A 16310-nucleotide genomic window follows, 5' to 3' on the forward strand; every position below is an offset into this window, starting at 1 on the left:
TACAATAGAAAATATTTATTAATACATATTTTGTTGAAAGATGAAATTGAAATATACCTACTTAATTTTAATGCAAGCTTCTTTTGTTTTAGATTTTCGTCTTTAAAAATTTCTTTTAAACATGAAAATCTAAAATTTAATACATATGAAGTATCTTTGTAAGTAAACAAAGGCAAATTATTTCAAATAATTAATTTATATTACATTATTACAATTAAAATTAAAGAAAAAAAGGAATAAACTTATAAACAAAATTAATAAAGCCCCTCAAAGTGTACTCCGTTCTTCACTGGGAGTCTGCCCCAATCCTTTAGCTACCTCGCTAATGCATATCCATTGCCCATCGGGGTTCTCTCTCCACAAACTGACTTTGTTGTCTCCTCCGGACACCGCTAATATGTTTCCTGTAAGAGACCAGCTCACACTCCATATGACATCATCAAAGGTATTCAATATTGTTGGCGTCCAAGATACATTGTCGTCACTGGACCAGATGACTACTCTCTTGTCCTGGGAACAGCTGGCAATCATGGATCTCTGCAGGCCTAGTGATGGCGCCCACGCTACATCTCTCACCCAGTCCATGTGCATCTCCAAACGATTCTCCTCAACCCATTGGTCTCCTTGTTCTTTCCATATCTAAAATATAGTTACAAATTAAAAATATTATATTTCGCTACTTTACTAATGAGAGTCAGCCCCAAATATTCAGATCTGTAGATTTTTATATAAAATTTACTACTTATTTGTCAATGTTATATTCTAGTTAACTCAATCTGTTTTGTGTAACCAAGTAAGCAAGTGCTTTCTACCTTTATTAAATTATCGCAGCCACCAGACACTATGCGTTTTGGGGCGTCCTTGTTGGTGAGCGGATCCAAATTCAAATCGGCCGATATTGCGGGGCACCAACTTATAGAATTTACTCCAATAGCATGAGCTCCTGGGATTTTCTTGACTTCCCAGTTGCCACCTTCTTGATTATAAGTAATTGTTGAAATAGAACCATCGGAGCTGCAGCAGGCGAGTATTAGTCCGTAATCGGCTGGCGCCCAGGCAACCGAATTGACAGAACTCTCGTGGCCGGTGTATTCATAAATTTTCGTCCACTCTCCAGACTCTTTCCAGATTATAACCTTGCGGTCGTAAGAGCAGGACGCCAAGAGGTTTCCAAACTTAGGATGAGCCCAAGCTATTTGCCATACTGGCCCAAAGTGGCCCTTCAGATCGGCAACGAGAGTTTGTGTACCGCTTTTGATATCGTAAACTTTTACTGAGTTGTCCGAGGAACATGTGGCCAAACGCAAACCGTAGTAATCTAATTCAGCATCGTGTATCATGTCTTCATGACCTGTATCAATAGTATTTAAAACACTTAACATTTTGAAATTAATTTATTGTAAAACCAAAAATTACTACAATTTAGAATTTGTACAATATTCAATATTGTCAAAAAAGTTGACGTGGAACTCAATGTTGCCAACTTAATCAATTATTACAGATAAAAAATATAGATAATATCATGTCAGCTTTCAAACAAAAAAAACTAGACCAAAATCGGTCCACCCGTTTGGAATTCAGACAGACAGACACGTCAAACTTATAACACCCCTCTTTTTGTGGTCGTGGGTTAAAAATAATTATTAAATATCGCTCGAAACTCGAAAGATCACTCATCACCGACTCATCTGTCATCACAGTCCTTAAAAGAAAAAGTTTTTAAAAAATAAAACGTCAGAAACAGCTGTCAATTGACATTGTTTTTGACAGACGACTTGTTTTTCTGTAAAAATCTGAAAATATTGATGAAGTAATACTGGAAAATTCACAATATGCAATTTACTCTTGAATAATTAATAAAGATGTCTAAATCGGAGGAAGGCATATTGCATTCTCTTGAAAATTTACTTCAAAAGGATTATAAAGGAGTAAACGTACGTATGTGATGAGAGTAGGTACCTATACTTACGTCAAAAAACAGTTACCAACCAAGTTTCTACTTTTACAGATAGCAGTATACGCTTTGGCTACTACTGGTCTAGCAATATCTATCCACAAAATCCGTCCGGTAAATATTTTATTTTTTGCTTCTATTATTATTGAGTTGCATTACATAACATACAAACTAACTGTTTACTTACAGTTTAGCAAGTTCTCTAAAGCGACAAAAGTTCCTGACCACTTCATAAAGCAGCATGAACCTCTCAAGGGTGTTTATACAGGAGTACAACATTCACCAGTGCGGCTTCTGATTAACCATAAGGCACCAGTGTACTTACCTCTCTGGCACTCCAGTAAACCTCCTCTTCCAGTTAAGGTATAAAGTACTATAAAGTTAAGTTAAAGTATTTCACTTCATAAAATAATTACTACAGATTCGAGTGTAACTTATTAGTTATCCTAAACCCAAGTTTCTGTTTTTGTCTGAGTCTCTTGACATTAATTAAAGACATCAGAACTACAAAGTAAATTATATTTTTACTCATGAGATTTGTGTATTGAGCAATAATTTAAAATTTCAGCTATGGGGTGTTGATGTAATGGGTGGTAATGCAGTAAACTGGCTAGAATGTGTAGCTAAAGGCAAAGAAGTAACACTAAAACCTATTTTGAGAGACAAAGATGACCTAGTATCCAGTGTCCTACTTCATTTGCCCAATGCAAAGGTATGTTTAAAAAAATATCAATCTAGCATTAATTAAACTGGAACAATATACCATAGATTAAATAAAAAATCAGTTGTCTGCTAAGTTGGTTTACTGACAAGTTGATCATGACAATGTCGCCTTGAATGGAACGCTTCATACTCGATTTACACTCGCGCGCGAGCCACGAGGCGAGCCGCGAGACGCGCCGCGAGGCCTGAGTGTAAACTCGAGCTCGCGGCTCGTCTCGCGGCGCGGATCGCGTCGGGAGCGATTTCCAAAGGAGCTTGAGGGGGACGCGAGCTTTGTGTTTACACTCGCGCTTCGACGCGAGCTGCGAGACGCGCCGCGAGGCGCGAGTATAAATCTCGTATCAGAGTGAGGTAACACCGCATGAGTCTTGTTTTTTGTGCATGCAGCTGGCTTTGTCAAATTATAAGACGTCACGTCAACAAAAAATATATATTATATGCTCTGGTGCTTTTCATTGATGTTTTTTTTTTTCTAGAGTAAGACAACTGAGACTCTGGATATAGGACAGAAGTTGGTGGAACTAGGTTTCGCCAAGGCGTCTGTGCCACAAGTTAAGAAGAATACTTTGGAATCACAGCTGGCACCTACAATTTTATCAGCTGAGGCAAGAGCGAAGAATTATCGCAATGGAATTTGGGCGGAAGCTCTCCCGCCACTCCCCCTGTACGTTGTTTACTGGCGAAAAGGTTCACAAGTTATGAAACATGTAGCAATTTTAACGGCTAAAAGCTTATTACGCCTCCTAGTTCTTCTACCAAGAGGGATAGTAGTAGGTACCAAAAGTCTGATTAAAATTGCAAAACCAACCCCAAAATCAATTCAAACATCATAGATACTAGTTTTTTGTACATGCATTTAGATATAATATGGATATGACTGGACTAAGTACCCGAGATAGAGATGTATTTTTGAATGAGTTGAGAATAAATTCTTGTTACTATTGTTACACTTTGACTTTTATTCACCTTAAAAAGTGTTACCTTTTTTTTCAATAGGAATCTGAGAATTCCAATTTAAAATTGCTATTAAATCTGATGACAAAAATGATGATTATGTTTGTTTTGTATTCTGAGGGTGGGTGTCCTTATCCTCAACCTGTTCAATTTTATTACAGGATTAAAAGTATAGGGCATTTTAATTTCTGCAATGCTTTGTCATTCAACATCACCTGACATTTTATAATTAATAACAATGAAAATATAGTACTTTCACTACATAATAAAACATACAGAATAGTACAAAAGCACTGTTTAATCAAATTAAATATGTAGTATATATTACATTAAAATATATATATAATCTTAATTAAAATAGCAAAAGAAAAATACAGCTAATAATAAAAATCTATTAAAGTAAAATTCTTCGTACCACCGCGTCGCTGCTGCGGGAAGTCCAAATTAATTTGCTATAAACTAAAATTAAAGATTATAAAAATGTATTGAAAAGAATTTAGTTAAAATACTGATAAGAATTTTACAGAACAAAAATTTAACATCCAAACATTGTCTACCACACAGATATCACAAATAATATTTACTAAAAAACTGTGTGATGTCGTTTCAAAAATTTTAAAACTAAATAATTGGATATAAAAATACAAAAGCAAGTCTGATCTTGAGTTGCACCAGATAAAAGTGTAGTTCGAAAAATATAACAGTGAGTTGATGCCCACGCTTCTTAATTGATGAGTATACGGGTGTGAAGTGCTACGGCAGGTCGTCAGAGGATGGAGCAGCGGGACAGCCACGATGTGGGCTTGCTCTGCTGGTCGCTCGCCTTAATCTGGTGAGCGCCGCTGCGCATGCCGGGAGGATTACTCGCTTCCTATAAATGTCATTTATTATAATGAAATACATAATTATGAAACCTTAATTGAAAGTTGGTTAACATATTTATCAAGTAGTCAGTAGTCAATTTAATTTACAGTTTAGCAACTGTAAATTGAATTGACTACTCACTTGATGGCTCCTTTCCTTGTCCATCAAGTGAAATTAGCAACATTTCAGACAAAACCAGCAGTTTGTGATTTAAAGTAAGTATTTATTTACTATAAACTTACTAATTAAAAGAATTATCCTAATTAAAAAAAAAAGCTTGCAGAATGGGAGCAACATACTGTTTATTTCAATTTTTAATGAATTTCATTCTAATAATAAAGTCTGATGAGTGATGATGGACACGCAAATCGAGACTTACAGCATGTATTTATGAGTTTGATTTCCACATACCATAATATTTAAAGCAAAATAAAAAATTACTTTGAATATTGTCTGTGCTCTGTGGAACTCAATAGTAACAGTTGACTGCACTATAAAAATAAAAATAAAAACACCCGTAAAGCTGCTGTTTTTAATAAAGATTATTCCATTTTTTCTTTGAAAGCATACATTAGTCATTTAAAAACTACTACCAAAGAAAAACTATTTTATGACACAAAGCAACTCAAACATTCAATTGTTAATATCAATCGACGCATTTGACAATATACTTAGTATTGGCATTTGGCACTATGTAAATGATTTATTAAAATAGATTGTGAGTAGCTATTGTGACACTGATGGTTGGAGATACATACAAAACCAGCCCCAAACATGAGACGGCACATACATATATGTATAAGCAAATTTAAATCTGATAGGATCATTAACAATGCTTGAACAACACAAAACATCTACAGAAACAAATGTTTACCTTCTGCATATAGATAGCCATGGAACAAAAGAATAGGCAGATTAGACAAGAAGAAAAATGGAGAATTTGAAAAGAGGTATAAAAAATACATACTTATTTTAGAAATTTAGATTTTTTAAAAGAAAATAATTTATTAATCAATATTTCTATTGCAACCTTTAGTTTAACAAGAATATTATTATTACATTTTCATTTTTCAAAGTTTCATGTTAATCATAAAATATTTTATTAGGATAATTAAAATTGAGAATGGAAATATGTATACAATATTCTGTATAATATGTTGAACAATTACTATGTTCTTTATTTTTTATTACTATATTTGCATAAATCATAAGCTAATATTACTAATATAGTTCATATTTAGAGTATCAATCCTCCCCTGTCACAGTCTATTGCTGGAATGGAGTGGAAACATCGGTAATAACTAATAGGGAGATCGCAGACGGCACACTTTTCGCCGCAGACTCCATCACACAAAAAGTGTGCCGTCTGCGATCTCCCCTAAGGAAAGAGCTCAGACACAAAATTTGTAAGTGCTCAAAATATGAACTATGTTATTAAAAATATATTTAAAAAAATGTTGTTACCTGTTTCTTTTCCATCTTTGCCTTTATGTCTCTTGCAAGTGTGTAGAAAGCATATTCAACATTTAAGGAATCTTTAGCTGATGTTTCTACAAATTTGATTTGATATTCTATTGCTAATTGTTCACCTCTTTCTTTTGATACCTGTAATAGTTAATATTTTAATTTTATGTAATCTTAGGCAAACAATGCATTCTTAACACCTACTGTGATATTAATATTTTACATCAATTTTAGCACAAAGAGATAGAAGCAAAACTATTTTACCTGTCTTTTAGCATCTAAGTCACACTTGTTTCCTAAGATCATCTTTTCAACATCAGCACTTGCATTTTCCTCAATATTTCTTATCCAATTCTTGATATTCTCGAAGCTCTTTTCATTTGTAACATCATAGACGAGCATGATTCCCATAGATCCACGGTAATATGCTGTTGTTATTGTTCTGAATCTCTCTTGGCCAGCGGTATCCCTAAAATTGTGGACCAAGAAACATTTACTTACAAGAAATACATTAGCATTGTTTACTAAATAAAACATGACCAAAACATACCATATTTGTAACTTAACTTTTTTACCATCGAGATCTATTGTCCTTATTTTGAAGTCAATACCTGCAACAGCATATTCTTTGAGTAGTCAATTAATTAAAGTTAGAGTGTATGATGTCATAAATGAACTGTTAATTTGATTCGATAAGGGTCCCTTTATCACTTAACCACACCCTGTTATTCATGTATTATGTGCAAGTAAAACAAAACTTATGCGAACAAAAAATATGCGTCAATCTTAATTACGTATAAAAAATACTTCTTTTCTGACAATAACCTTTGATACAAAGACAAAAAGGACTCACCTATGGTTGATATGAATGATATATTGAAAGCATCTTCTGAAAATCTAAATAAGATAGAAGTTTTCCCAACACCAGAATCACCTATTAGAAGTAACTTAAACAAATAATCGTAAGTTTTTGCCATTTTTTACACAAAACTGATTACCGATCAGCCATTCATTTGGCAATGGCATTTTTGAGATCAGTGTTGCCAGATGGTCTCGGCGACGTACCCCTGAACCAGAAATCCCCTAGAATACCCTCACTAAGCGGATGGTGGCTATTTTGAAGAGTCGGATAAGTTGAGAAATGATGGGGATATTACAAAAAGTGTTTATAATTGAACATTGATTGACATCTCGATCTCGATTGTGGCGCCCAAAAGTAATTTAAAGATGGTAAAAAACATTATTAAAAAACATTAGGAACGTGACATATGGCAAAAAAAACTGTATTTGAAGTGTTTTGAATTTCCTCTAAAAATTCCCCCCAATATTTTTTCCCCCTATTTTGCCCCTATCTTGGTCGAAAACCCCCCAAATCTAGGGGGAAATCCCATGATCTGACAACACTGTTTGAGATGAGTAGATAATCAGTGTTGCCAATTGCCACGTCTTGTGTTACATTTTTCATTTTTGTACTTATTATGTCGGCTGTACACTCTCGCCGAGAGCTCTCGGGCGAGAGTCTCTCGAGTGTGAGAGCCCCTTGCCCGAGTGCGATCATGTACATTCCATAGACTTAATATATACTGTCGTAACATTCTCGCTTAGGTCAATCTTTGGCCAAACTCAGAGAAGATGGACCATTATTTTTCTCTATGAGGTGGACGAAAACACTTCTCTTGCAGGCTGCAGCTGCCGTAGCTCTCTGTGCTATGAGCTATTAGAAATAATTAGTAATTACCAAATATTTACACAATACAAATAAAAAAATGGCGAAAACGTATATACGATCAATGATCATTGATCACCAGAGATCGGAATTGGGTGTGTGAAAATACCTAAAGTTTGCAGCGGGACATAATATGGAGCTGTTACAACCACTTAAGTTAAACCGGTTTTGGATTTTACCGGTTCAGTTTTGTATTTATTAGTTAAAAAGTTTTGCTACAGATTGATGCAAGGAAAACGAACATTTTCGCGCATGTAAGCGCAGCATTCAATTTAATGGCGTCGCTCCGTTTTTACTTGCCCTGCTTACTTGACCTCAACGGAGTTAAATTCCGACTTGTTACAATAGTAACAAGTCGGAATTTAACACTGTCATAGAATACATTAGGTATTCTATGACTTAAGATACAGGTCAAAAAAAGATTAAAACCACATTAGCATTTTGCAGACATGTAAAATTCTGTGTTTGGCCGACAAAGAAAAATTGAGACTAAAAAATTAATTTAGAACTGTATAAGCAGCTTGTAAATGTTTATAGGTATTTCAAAGGTAAGGAACATGTTAAAAAAAATACAAAACTGAACCGGTAAAATCCAAAACCGGTTTAACTTAAGTGGTTGTAACAGCTCCATATTATGTCCCGCTGCAAACTTTAGGTATTTTCACACACCCAATTCCGATCTCTGTTGATCACCATTCACCATGCATCGAAAGATACAGTTCGATAAGGACGTTTAAGAACGTGGCGAGAAAAGGAACTAACGCTTCTATCAGACAAAAACGTCATTTTTGACAGTTCTCCTTTGCCAGCAGCGCCCATTGACATCATTGACATATTCATTTAAAGCCTTGTCGAACTGTATCATTGTAATCGAAAGACCTATAATCATATTTAATTTTATTTCTTACAGATAATGACTGATAATGACGTTTATTATTGTTATTTTTCTGTTCTGCACTGTCTAGCGGCGCGGCTAGTAGTGAAAAACGCGAGAGTGTACAGTAATGCGCTCGCTTTCCTCGCGAGACTCTTTGTCTCGGGCGCAAAATACCGACACCGGACCGAGAGGGTCCGAGACAGGCGAGACGAGGCGAGCGCACCCAAATTTACACTCTTGCACTCAGGCCGCCTCGTTGTGTCTCGGCGAGAGTGTACAGCCGACATTAGTGATGTCGGCTGTACACTCTCGGCTGTACCCGGCCGCACGTTGTCCGAATTGATCAGTGAATTTCGCCGAACCGCCACCCCGCACACTATCCGAAATATCCTTCCGGCGAGTTCGAGCTCACTCGGCTCAGTACAAAATGTAAGAGACAGCGCGGACGTTCAACTGTTTCTGATCAGAAATTTCGGACAATGTGCGGCCGGGCTTATAGGGACCGTGCAGAAACTATAGAGGGCGTCGTAATTCGACAGCAGCGACACGATGCGAGTAAAAAAAGTAACTTGTGAGTGACTTCGGCTTCGCATTCTCTTTGACCCCGGCTAGTTTATAAGTGATATTTTTTATTTTCTAGACTATAAAATGATTTGATACTTACACTCCCAAGTGGCCACATGCGGCCGCGAGAACAACAACAGATTTCCAAGAATCCGCGATCGAAGGATTAAAGTAAAAGACTAGATGACGCCCGCAACTCCGTTGCGCCATAAAACATTTATCGCGCGAGAACCGTACATTTTCCCGGGATAAAAAGTATCCTATGTCTTTTCTCGGGGCTCAAAATAAATCCATACCAAATCTCAGCAAAATTGGTTCAGCGGTTTGGGCATGAAGTGCTAACAGACAGACACACTTTCGCATTTATAATATTGAGTATGGATGAGTTTCTAACCGTAAACAAAGAACAAAAGCGTGAATAAAAATGTATAAAGCTTATCTAGTAACTAGTTATCTAAGAAAATATCTGAAAAAGCAATGATATTGTATGAAAAAGTAGAATATCATTGTGAAAAAGTAATTAGTTCCATCAGCATAGAAAGTAAAAACTTGATATATATTGCAATAAAATGAATATGCAAAAATACTTTAGTATAATAATTACTGAAAATGCCTGTGGATTAACAAAATAAAACAAGTTCACTAAAATAAATGCGTTTATTTCATCAACCTTCTGCGATTCGCTCGATAACATCTTCACAACTTTTGTTTGTCACTATTTTTAACTAATTTCAGTCTGGACCTCATCAGTGCAAACACCATATAAGTATTCTTTAAATAACACCCAAAGACAGCACTAAATATAATCTTTTTCCTACTTGAAGAATCATCCTTTTGAGAACCAACACTTTGACAAGATGGTTCAAGTTCAATACTATCCTCAGTGTTGAATTCCTGGCAGGACTTCTCCAAATCATCCTTACCTTTGATGCAAATTTATGCCAATTAAATGAGTGAATGAGAATAAGTATGTATATCAATTTAGATGGAAGCCAGTTTGGATGTTTACTGAAAGAAGCAACGGTTATAGGTTAGGTTCATATTGTGTTCATCAAAAATGAATTTATGTTTATAATCTACAATATTCAGTGTTTTTACGAGTCTACACATAAAATTCATGGAACTTTTTAAATGCAAGAGCTTACGTAAGTTTTTACCGGCTTTTATCCATTTCTTTCGGTTTTCAATATGCCAAGGGATGTGAATCACATTGATGTGAAAGTCACAAAGCGCATACTCCTAAGCGATTAGGCCAGTATACTGGTAACAATTTAGGGATACGCTAACATCATTTATTACTTGTCAAACTGAAAACTGACAAATGAAAGAGTTTTGGCGGGCACGTCCCTTTCAAACTTCTTTTACTTTTTATTGTTGGTGTGGTTTTTATAATTTTTTTCCCAAATTGTGTTATTTGGGTTTTTGATGTTCATTATTGGTAAAATATTAGCCATTAAATATCCGTTATCTTGCACAAGTGCAGGTAAGATGTTGTCAAATCCAAAATATTGTATAATTCCTGTGACATTTGGTGTGAATATCGGAAATAATACAATGATGAAATACTCAAACCAGATAAGTTACTATCGCGCGCGTTGTGAAGCTTCAAATATTATTCTGTTGTTTAGTCTGCATTGTGCGCAGTCACGAACGTGCCGCGTCTTGTCTTACCTAAATAAATTGAAAATGACGTCGTGCGTGTTTCGAAAATGTAACAATTATGACTCGAAAGTAAACAAAACACATGGAATCTCTTACCACATGTCTTGATTGCAATAAATACCTCGATTATTTACATTTTCAATTATTTTTTCGAACAATCTGGAAAAAATCGAATTTTCGTCATAGGCTCATAGCTCAGGCGAAGAAAGAGACAGCGATACGATTCGACGTTTAAAAATAGAACTGTCTCTTATATGTAAATGATTTTTTGTATCTTTTGTTTCACTTATCTGTCAAATTTGTCAATGTCTGCAATTTTGAATTTAAAAATTGTTCGGAAGTGATTTAAGCCGGAAAATAGTATGGACGTAACATATCTGTATAAGTAGAATATCATTGGGTAAATATGTCTATTTCTTCCGTGAGTTTTAGCTTAACATCGTTATAATAACTTTATTATCCTATTCATTGAAATATTATTGCGTTTTTTTCAAATTTAAATGTATCAAGTATTACATTATTTTGCCCTGTTTTGTATCAAATATTAATGATATTCCCTGGTATTACCGATAGTTGTAGAGTCTACCCATACGCCATCTAGTTACTAAAATGGAAACTGTTTAACAATCAAATTAAAGAAATAGGAAATCCCTCATTAAACATAAAAAAAACCAAAGTTTAAGAAAAAAAATTGTGTATTTTTTAAATAGCTTTTGACATTTGGCGTGGTCGCATGCGACCGCTTGGGGAGTTACGGCCGTTCCCAATATTTGATCTATCTCTGGTTTTGCCCTACTAGAGATAGGAATAGCTCACAATTGACATAAAATATATGTCTCTAATGTCTAATGTGAGCTATTCATATCTCTAGTAGGGTAAAACCAGAGATAGATCAAATATTGGGAACGGCCGTAAGAGGTTAAAATATATTATACTCGACACTGGCTATGGCTATAGCCGAAGTGCCATTATAAGAAGAATAAAAAGATACACCTTGACAAAGAGCTTTGACACTAATGCATTGAAGGTATGTCATATTAATTCCATGCACTCAAAGATATTTTTGCATGCACTAATGTCTTGTACTATAATAATTAGTTGTTTATTGTTTTGGTAAAATTTGAGGTTGGTTTTAGTTCTGACTTATAATTATTGACGTTGACATATTTTGACAATTTAAATAAGTTTGCACAGTCTATGTGCACAGGTTTGCACCATTTACTTGTGGATTTCATATACTCGGATCTGAAAAGAAATTGAAATTTCTTTAATGTTTTACGAACAATTTACGAAAGACATATTACAGAACTTAATTTAAACTTAAGGAAAATTCTACGAAAGACTAGGCGGTATGGTCGAAAGACCTAGCCTGCGCCTTGGGCGCAAAAAAAAAAAAGAGCTTTGACACTTGACAGGTGTTTGACAGTTGTTAGTTGTGTGATTTGTTGTGGTGATTCCTGTTTACACATATAAAAAGTGTCGAATTTCTTTAAAAATCAAATTAAAATTATGTATTAAAACTTTGTAATCACTGTATTCGTTAAATATGTTTTATCACGTAAGTTAGAATCACGATGGTTCACGTAAAGGAAAGGGTTTTCAATTTTCATACATGATTACGAAAGTGTCTTTATTACTTTTTCAGATATCTTTGGAACACGAAATCCTTTTGCATCCAAGGTATTTTGGTCCGCAGCTACTAGATACAGTAAAACAAAAACTCTACACCGAAGTCGAAGGAACTTGTACCGGCAAGTAAGTTACGGTAAACATAACCTATGCCATTGGCGCGAAATTAGTTCTACAAAGTATTGTTTTTACAGATATGGTTTCGTTATTGCGGTGACTACTATAGACAGTATCGGCGCGGGTTTAATTCAGCCGGGACAGGGCTTTGTGGTCTACCCTGTAAAATACAAGGCAATTGTGTTCCGTCCTTTCAAAGGCGAGGTGCTGGATGCTATTGTCACACAAGTCAATAAGGTATTGTTTATGTTTTAGACTTGAAAGACTATATACAAGCTATAAATAAATCTTGTTAAATGTAAAGATGTTCTTAAACTGTTTCACTTTAAAAAGCTTAAAACAAAAAAGGTAAACAATAAACATTTTTAAATTGTTCTTTATGTATTTATATAAATGTTAATAATACAATTACCCTTTATTAGTCAACCTACATACTGTATACATTCATTAAATTATTGAATTAGATATTGTGTTAATGTAAGACTTATGTTACTGTTTGCAGGTTGGAATGTTTGCGCAGATTGGTCCTCTAAGTTGCTTTATTTCTCATCATGTGAGTATGTTTAAATGCTATTGTACTATTGTACTTAACTTTTTAATAGATATTATACTCCGTTTCAAATTACTTTAAGTTTACTAAAAGTATAGCTGAGCTCTGTTCACATATTTTAGCCCAATATGAATAATATGTTTCTAAAAACATCAAGATGTAAAATATAACTAAGTTCACTTTATAAAAAGTTGTTATAATAATTTAAAATAATATAATTTCAGTCCATTCCTGCTGATATGGAGTTCTGCCCAAATGTAAATCCCCCGTGCTACAAGAGTAAACAGGAAGATAACGTCATACAGGAAGAGGATGTTATACGATTAAAGATTGTGGGCACAAGAGTCGATGCTACCGGAATTGTGAGTCATTTTGTGGTTTACAAAAATATACTCGTTGATGCCCGCTTCTCCATTGCACCAAAACTCGTTTATTGCAGGGGAACGGTTCATTTTTCTAGGATAAAAAAAATTACCCATGTTTTTTCTCAGAGTTCAAAGTATCTTCATACCAAATTACAGCAGAATTGGTTCAGCAGTTTGTACATGAAAAGGTAACAGACAGACACTCTTTCGCATTTATAATATTAGTATGGATTTTAAAAATAATAATTTGTTTGACAAATAATTAACGATAAAACTTGAATAAGCTGAGCTAATCTTGTATTGCACAAAATAAACCACACAACCTTTTACCTTTGTATTAGCTTCATGCACACTACACATTGCAATTTAGAAATCGACACCAGCAATTTATACTATGCTAACTTAAATTTTGCGAGTGTCAAAAAATTTGTTCACGAGTCTACAAAATGTGACCCGAATACATTCATTCTTTATGCATGTATTCGGTACATGCATAAAGTACCGAATACATGCATAATAGAAAAAATAGAGTGTCTGTGGCCTAGTGGGTAGACCTTCGGTTCGCACTCCTAGAGGGTGCAGGTTCGAACCCGGGTGGGTCCTTGAGATCAGAAAATGTCTCATAGGTACACACCTATGAGACATTTTCTGATCTCAAGTACATAATACGGACGCTCGTACGGAGAAGGAAAACATCGTGAGGAAACCCGCACATAGTTGGTCCCAGACATATTGACTAGTTCTTTCCTCTGGACTAGGCCGACTATGATGCAAGAATGCCGTATGTGCTTGGGCAACAATACGGACATTTAAAAATCTTGTCCCAGGCACTACAGTATTTGAGGAGTGGTTACTTCGCTCTGAAAAATACTGTATAAATCATCCACAACGGATGTAAAGGCCTAGTTTTTTTGTGTAAATATAGAAGTAACAATTAATGTCAACGGCTTTATCTCGTAAATTTAAGTGTTAGTATTTCGTTGCTATTGCCATATTTTAGTGTGCGAAAAGGAACCAAATTCAATATGGTTGAAGTATGGGAGTTACATTTCCTTAGTTTTTATTATTTATAGAGAAATATATAAAAATAAAGAAGTTCTCTTTTATAATGCGCTAACTGAAGATGGCGCAGGTTACGCTGGCGGGTCTTGGCCAAGGGTGCATTCAGACGTGCGCCTGTGATTCTGATTATCATCTTTTCCAGTTTAAAGACACTGAAAAAGATGATAATCTACTGTCATATTAACTGATTTTTGTTTCTTTTCAGTTTGCAATTGGAACATTGATGGATGACTACCTGGGATTGGTAACACAATAGTTCATAAGTACAGATAAAATAAAACAGATTTATAATTAATTACCTTTATTATTTGGCATTCAAATAAAAGTGTATAATGTATATATGCAAGTAACAAAATGATTTTACAAAAATGAAATTGGTTTCAGTCTATCTGGGCAGTGTGTTGTACATTTTATAATACCGGTGACAATAGGTCTAGAAATGGAAACAATTGGATTGAATAATGCCAAATTGTACATCTTAACATATTCAGCCCTATAGTTCTATAATCTATGTCTTAGGTGATCTATATTTTTTAATCTAGCACTATTTCATTAGCTCACAATAATCTTTTATTATGAATTATGACCCTATTTTATTATCCAAATGCGAAATGAGCTGAATATGGAAATGATATAATATTGTATATTATTCCATGTCATTTTCTAAATCTTAACATGATTTAAAATCATATTCCAAATCATATAAATCAATATCCTTATCGTAAATAATCGATAAATTGTCAAACTCATGTCTTTGGTTTTTCATTATTTACATTCTGACCAAAATCCATATTACAAAATAAATTAAAACCTAATTATTGCTCGCGCTTAACGAAATATGGCATCTAAATAAATAATACTCAATATGAGATCAGAAACACAATAATGTATTTAAATTAAGCACCGAATAGGCCTAAATTAAAATAATACATTCCTTTACTCGTAGAATTATTAACTTAAGCATAACATGCTTTACATAGTCGATTTACATTTATATATTCGAGATAAAATATCGAGACATAACATTGTGCAGTAGCATATACTAGCTCGCTAAACTTGGAATAGGTATTCAGTCAATATACATAATTTTGCATCTGACTCACTGATTACGCCTGAATGTGCTTTAGCCTTTACATAAAGTCAACTTACATGTAGAGACAACAAAATGTTCTGCTGCTGCTCTGCTGCATTCAGTTTCATACAAAAGTCCTGTTTGATTCACACGAGCGTAATTTTGTGAGTCGTGGTTTGTATGAAAAATATTCTGCCCGGCAGAAATTCTGCGGCTTACGACTCACAAATTACGCTCGTTTGGCTTCGCCCTTAGTATTTCAATAAGGTTAAAAATGTATGACATAATATGATGTAAGCCAACTTCATGTAAATATGATAAATACTGCCAAATTGCAACTCAGCAAGCTTGGAGGCCTTCAGCAACATTACCGGCGAATTTCACAAGGCACAAAAAAAGACTTCAGGTTAAACATATTACAATACAAACACTTTTAAACAAGTATATACTCTGCTATACGGAACGGTACAGGAATATCGGAGCAAGGACTAAAGAGTGACTAGGAATCCATGAAGGCTGATATGAAAATATCATAAGGAATATAGATTACTTGTGGACTATCTACAGTACGTGAGGATTAAGGTGGGTTGGTCTTAGCTAAATGATCACTATCAACATGTACTAATATGCATAGTCTAGACTCTAGAGATTTGAAAATTTTAGACTACAATAATTTAGTAAAACAGCAATCTCTTCAACATTAATTAGAGCGAAATGGATAGTCTCT

The 16310-nt window shown here is 34.6% G+C and overlaps 4 protein-coding genes across 5 annotated transcripts; 2 read left to right on the forward strand and 2 right to left on the reverse strand.

Moving 5' to 3' along the window:
• Positions 1-207: 207 nt before the first annotated feature.
• Positions 208-1450, reverse strand: LOC121725838 (protein SEC13 homolog). The gene is made up of 2 exons (XM_042112951.1): positions 813-1450; positions 208-639 (listed from the first exon to the last, which is right to left on the reverse strand). The coding sequence occupies exons 1-2, from the start codon at positions 1380-1382 to the stop codon at positions 268-270; spliced, it is 942 nt and encodes a 313-aa protein (XP_041968885.1). The 5' UTR covers positions 1383-1450; the 3' UTR covers positions 208-267.
• Positions 1451-1770: 320 nt separating this feature from the next.
• Positions 1771-3624, forward strand: LOC121725840. The gene is made up of 5 exons (XM_042112952.1): positions 1771-1934; positions 2009-2068; positions 2144-2317; positions 2523-2666; positions 3154-3624. The coding sequence occupies exons 1-5, from the start codon at positions 1863-1865 to the stop codon at positions 3508-3510; spliced, it is 807 nt and encodes a 268-aa protein (XP_041968886.1). The 5' UTR covers positions 1771-1862; the 3' UTR covers positions 3511-3624.
• A 286-nt stretch (positions 3625-3910) lies between these two features.
• On the reverse strand, positions 3911-6995 carry LOC121726348 (ras-related protein Rab-8A). 2 transcript variants are annotated; one of them, XM_042113669.1, is made up of 6 exons: positions 6813-6995; positions 6510-6570; positions 6224-6428; positions 5960-6100; positions 5370-5372; positions 3911-4502 (listed from the first exon to the last, which is right to left on the reverse strand). In XM_042113669.1, exons 1-6 carry the CDS (start codon positions 6934-6936, stop codon positions 4398-4400), a joined length of 639 nt encoding a protein of 212 aa, XP_041969603.1. In that variant the 5' UTR covers positions 6937-6995; the 3' UTR covers positions 3911-4397. The 2 variants fall into 2 exon arrangements, with proteins under 2 accessions (XP_041969603.1, XP_041969604.1); XM_042113670.1 differs by lacking the exon at positions 5370-5372.
• Positions 6996-12216: 5221 nt separating this feature from the next.
• LOC121725937 (DNA-directed RNA polymerase II subunit RPB7) lies at positions 12217-15191 on the forward strand. Its single transcript, XM_042113136.1, has 6 exons — positions 12217-12346; positions 12434-12543; positions 12612-12771; positions 13037-13087; positions 13309-13446; positions 14717-15191. The coding sequence occupies exons 1-6, from the start codon at positions 12335-12337 to the stop codon at positions 14765-14767; spliced, it is 522 nt and encodes a 173-aa protein (XP_041969070.1). The 5' UTR covers positions 12217-12334; the 3' UTR covers positions 14768-15191.
• The last annotated feature ends 1119 nt before the right edge of the window (positions 15192-16310 follow it).

Source organism: Aricia agestis, chromosome 4 (genome assembly GCF_905147365.1).
Source record: "Aricia agestis chromosome 4, ilAriAges1.1, whole genome shotgun sequence".
NCBI classification, from domain to species: Eukaryota; Metazoa; Arthropoda; class Insecta; order Lepidoptera; family Lycaenidae; genus Aricia; species Aricia agestis.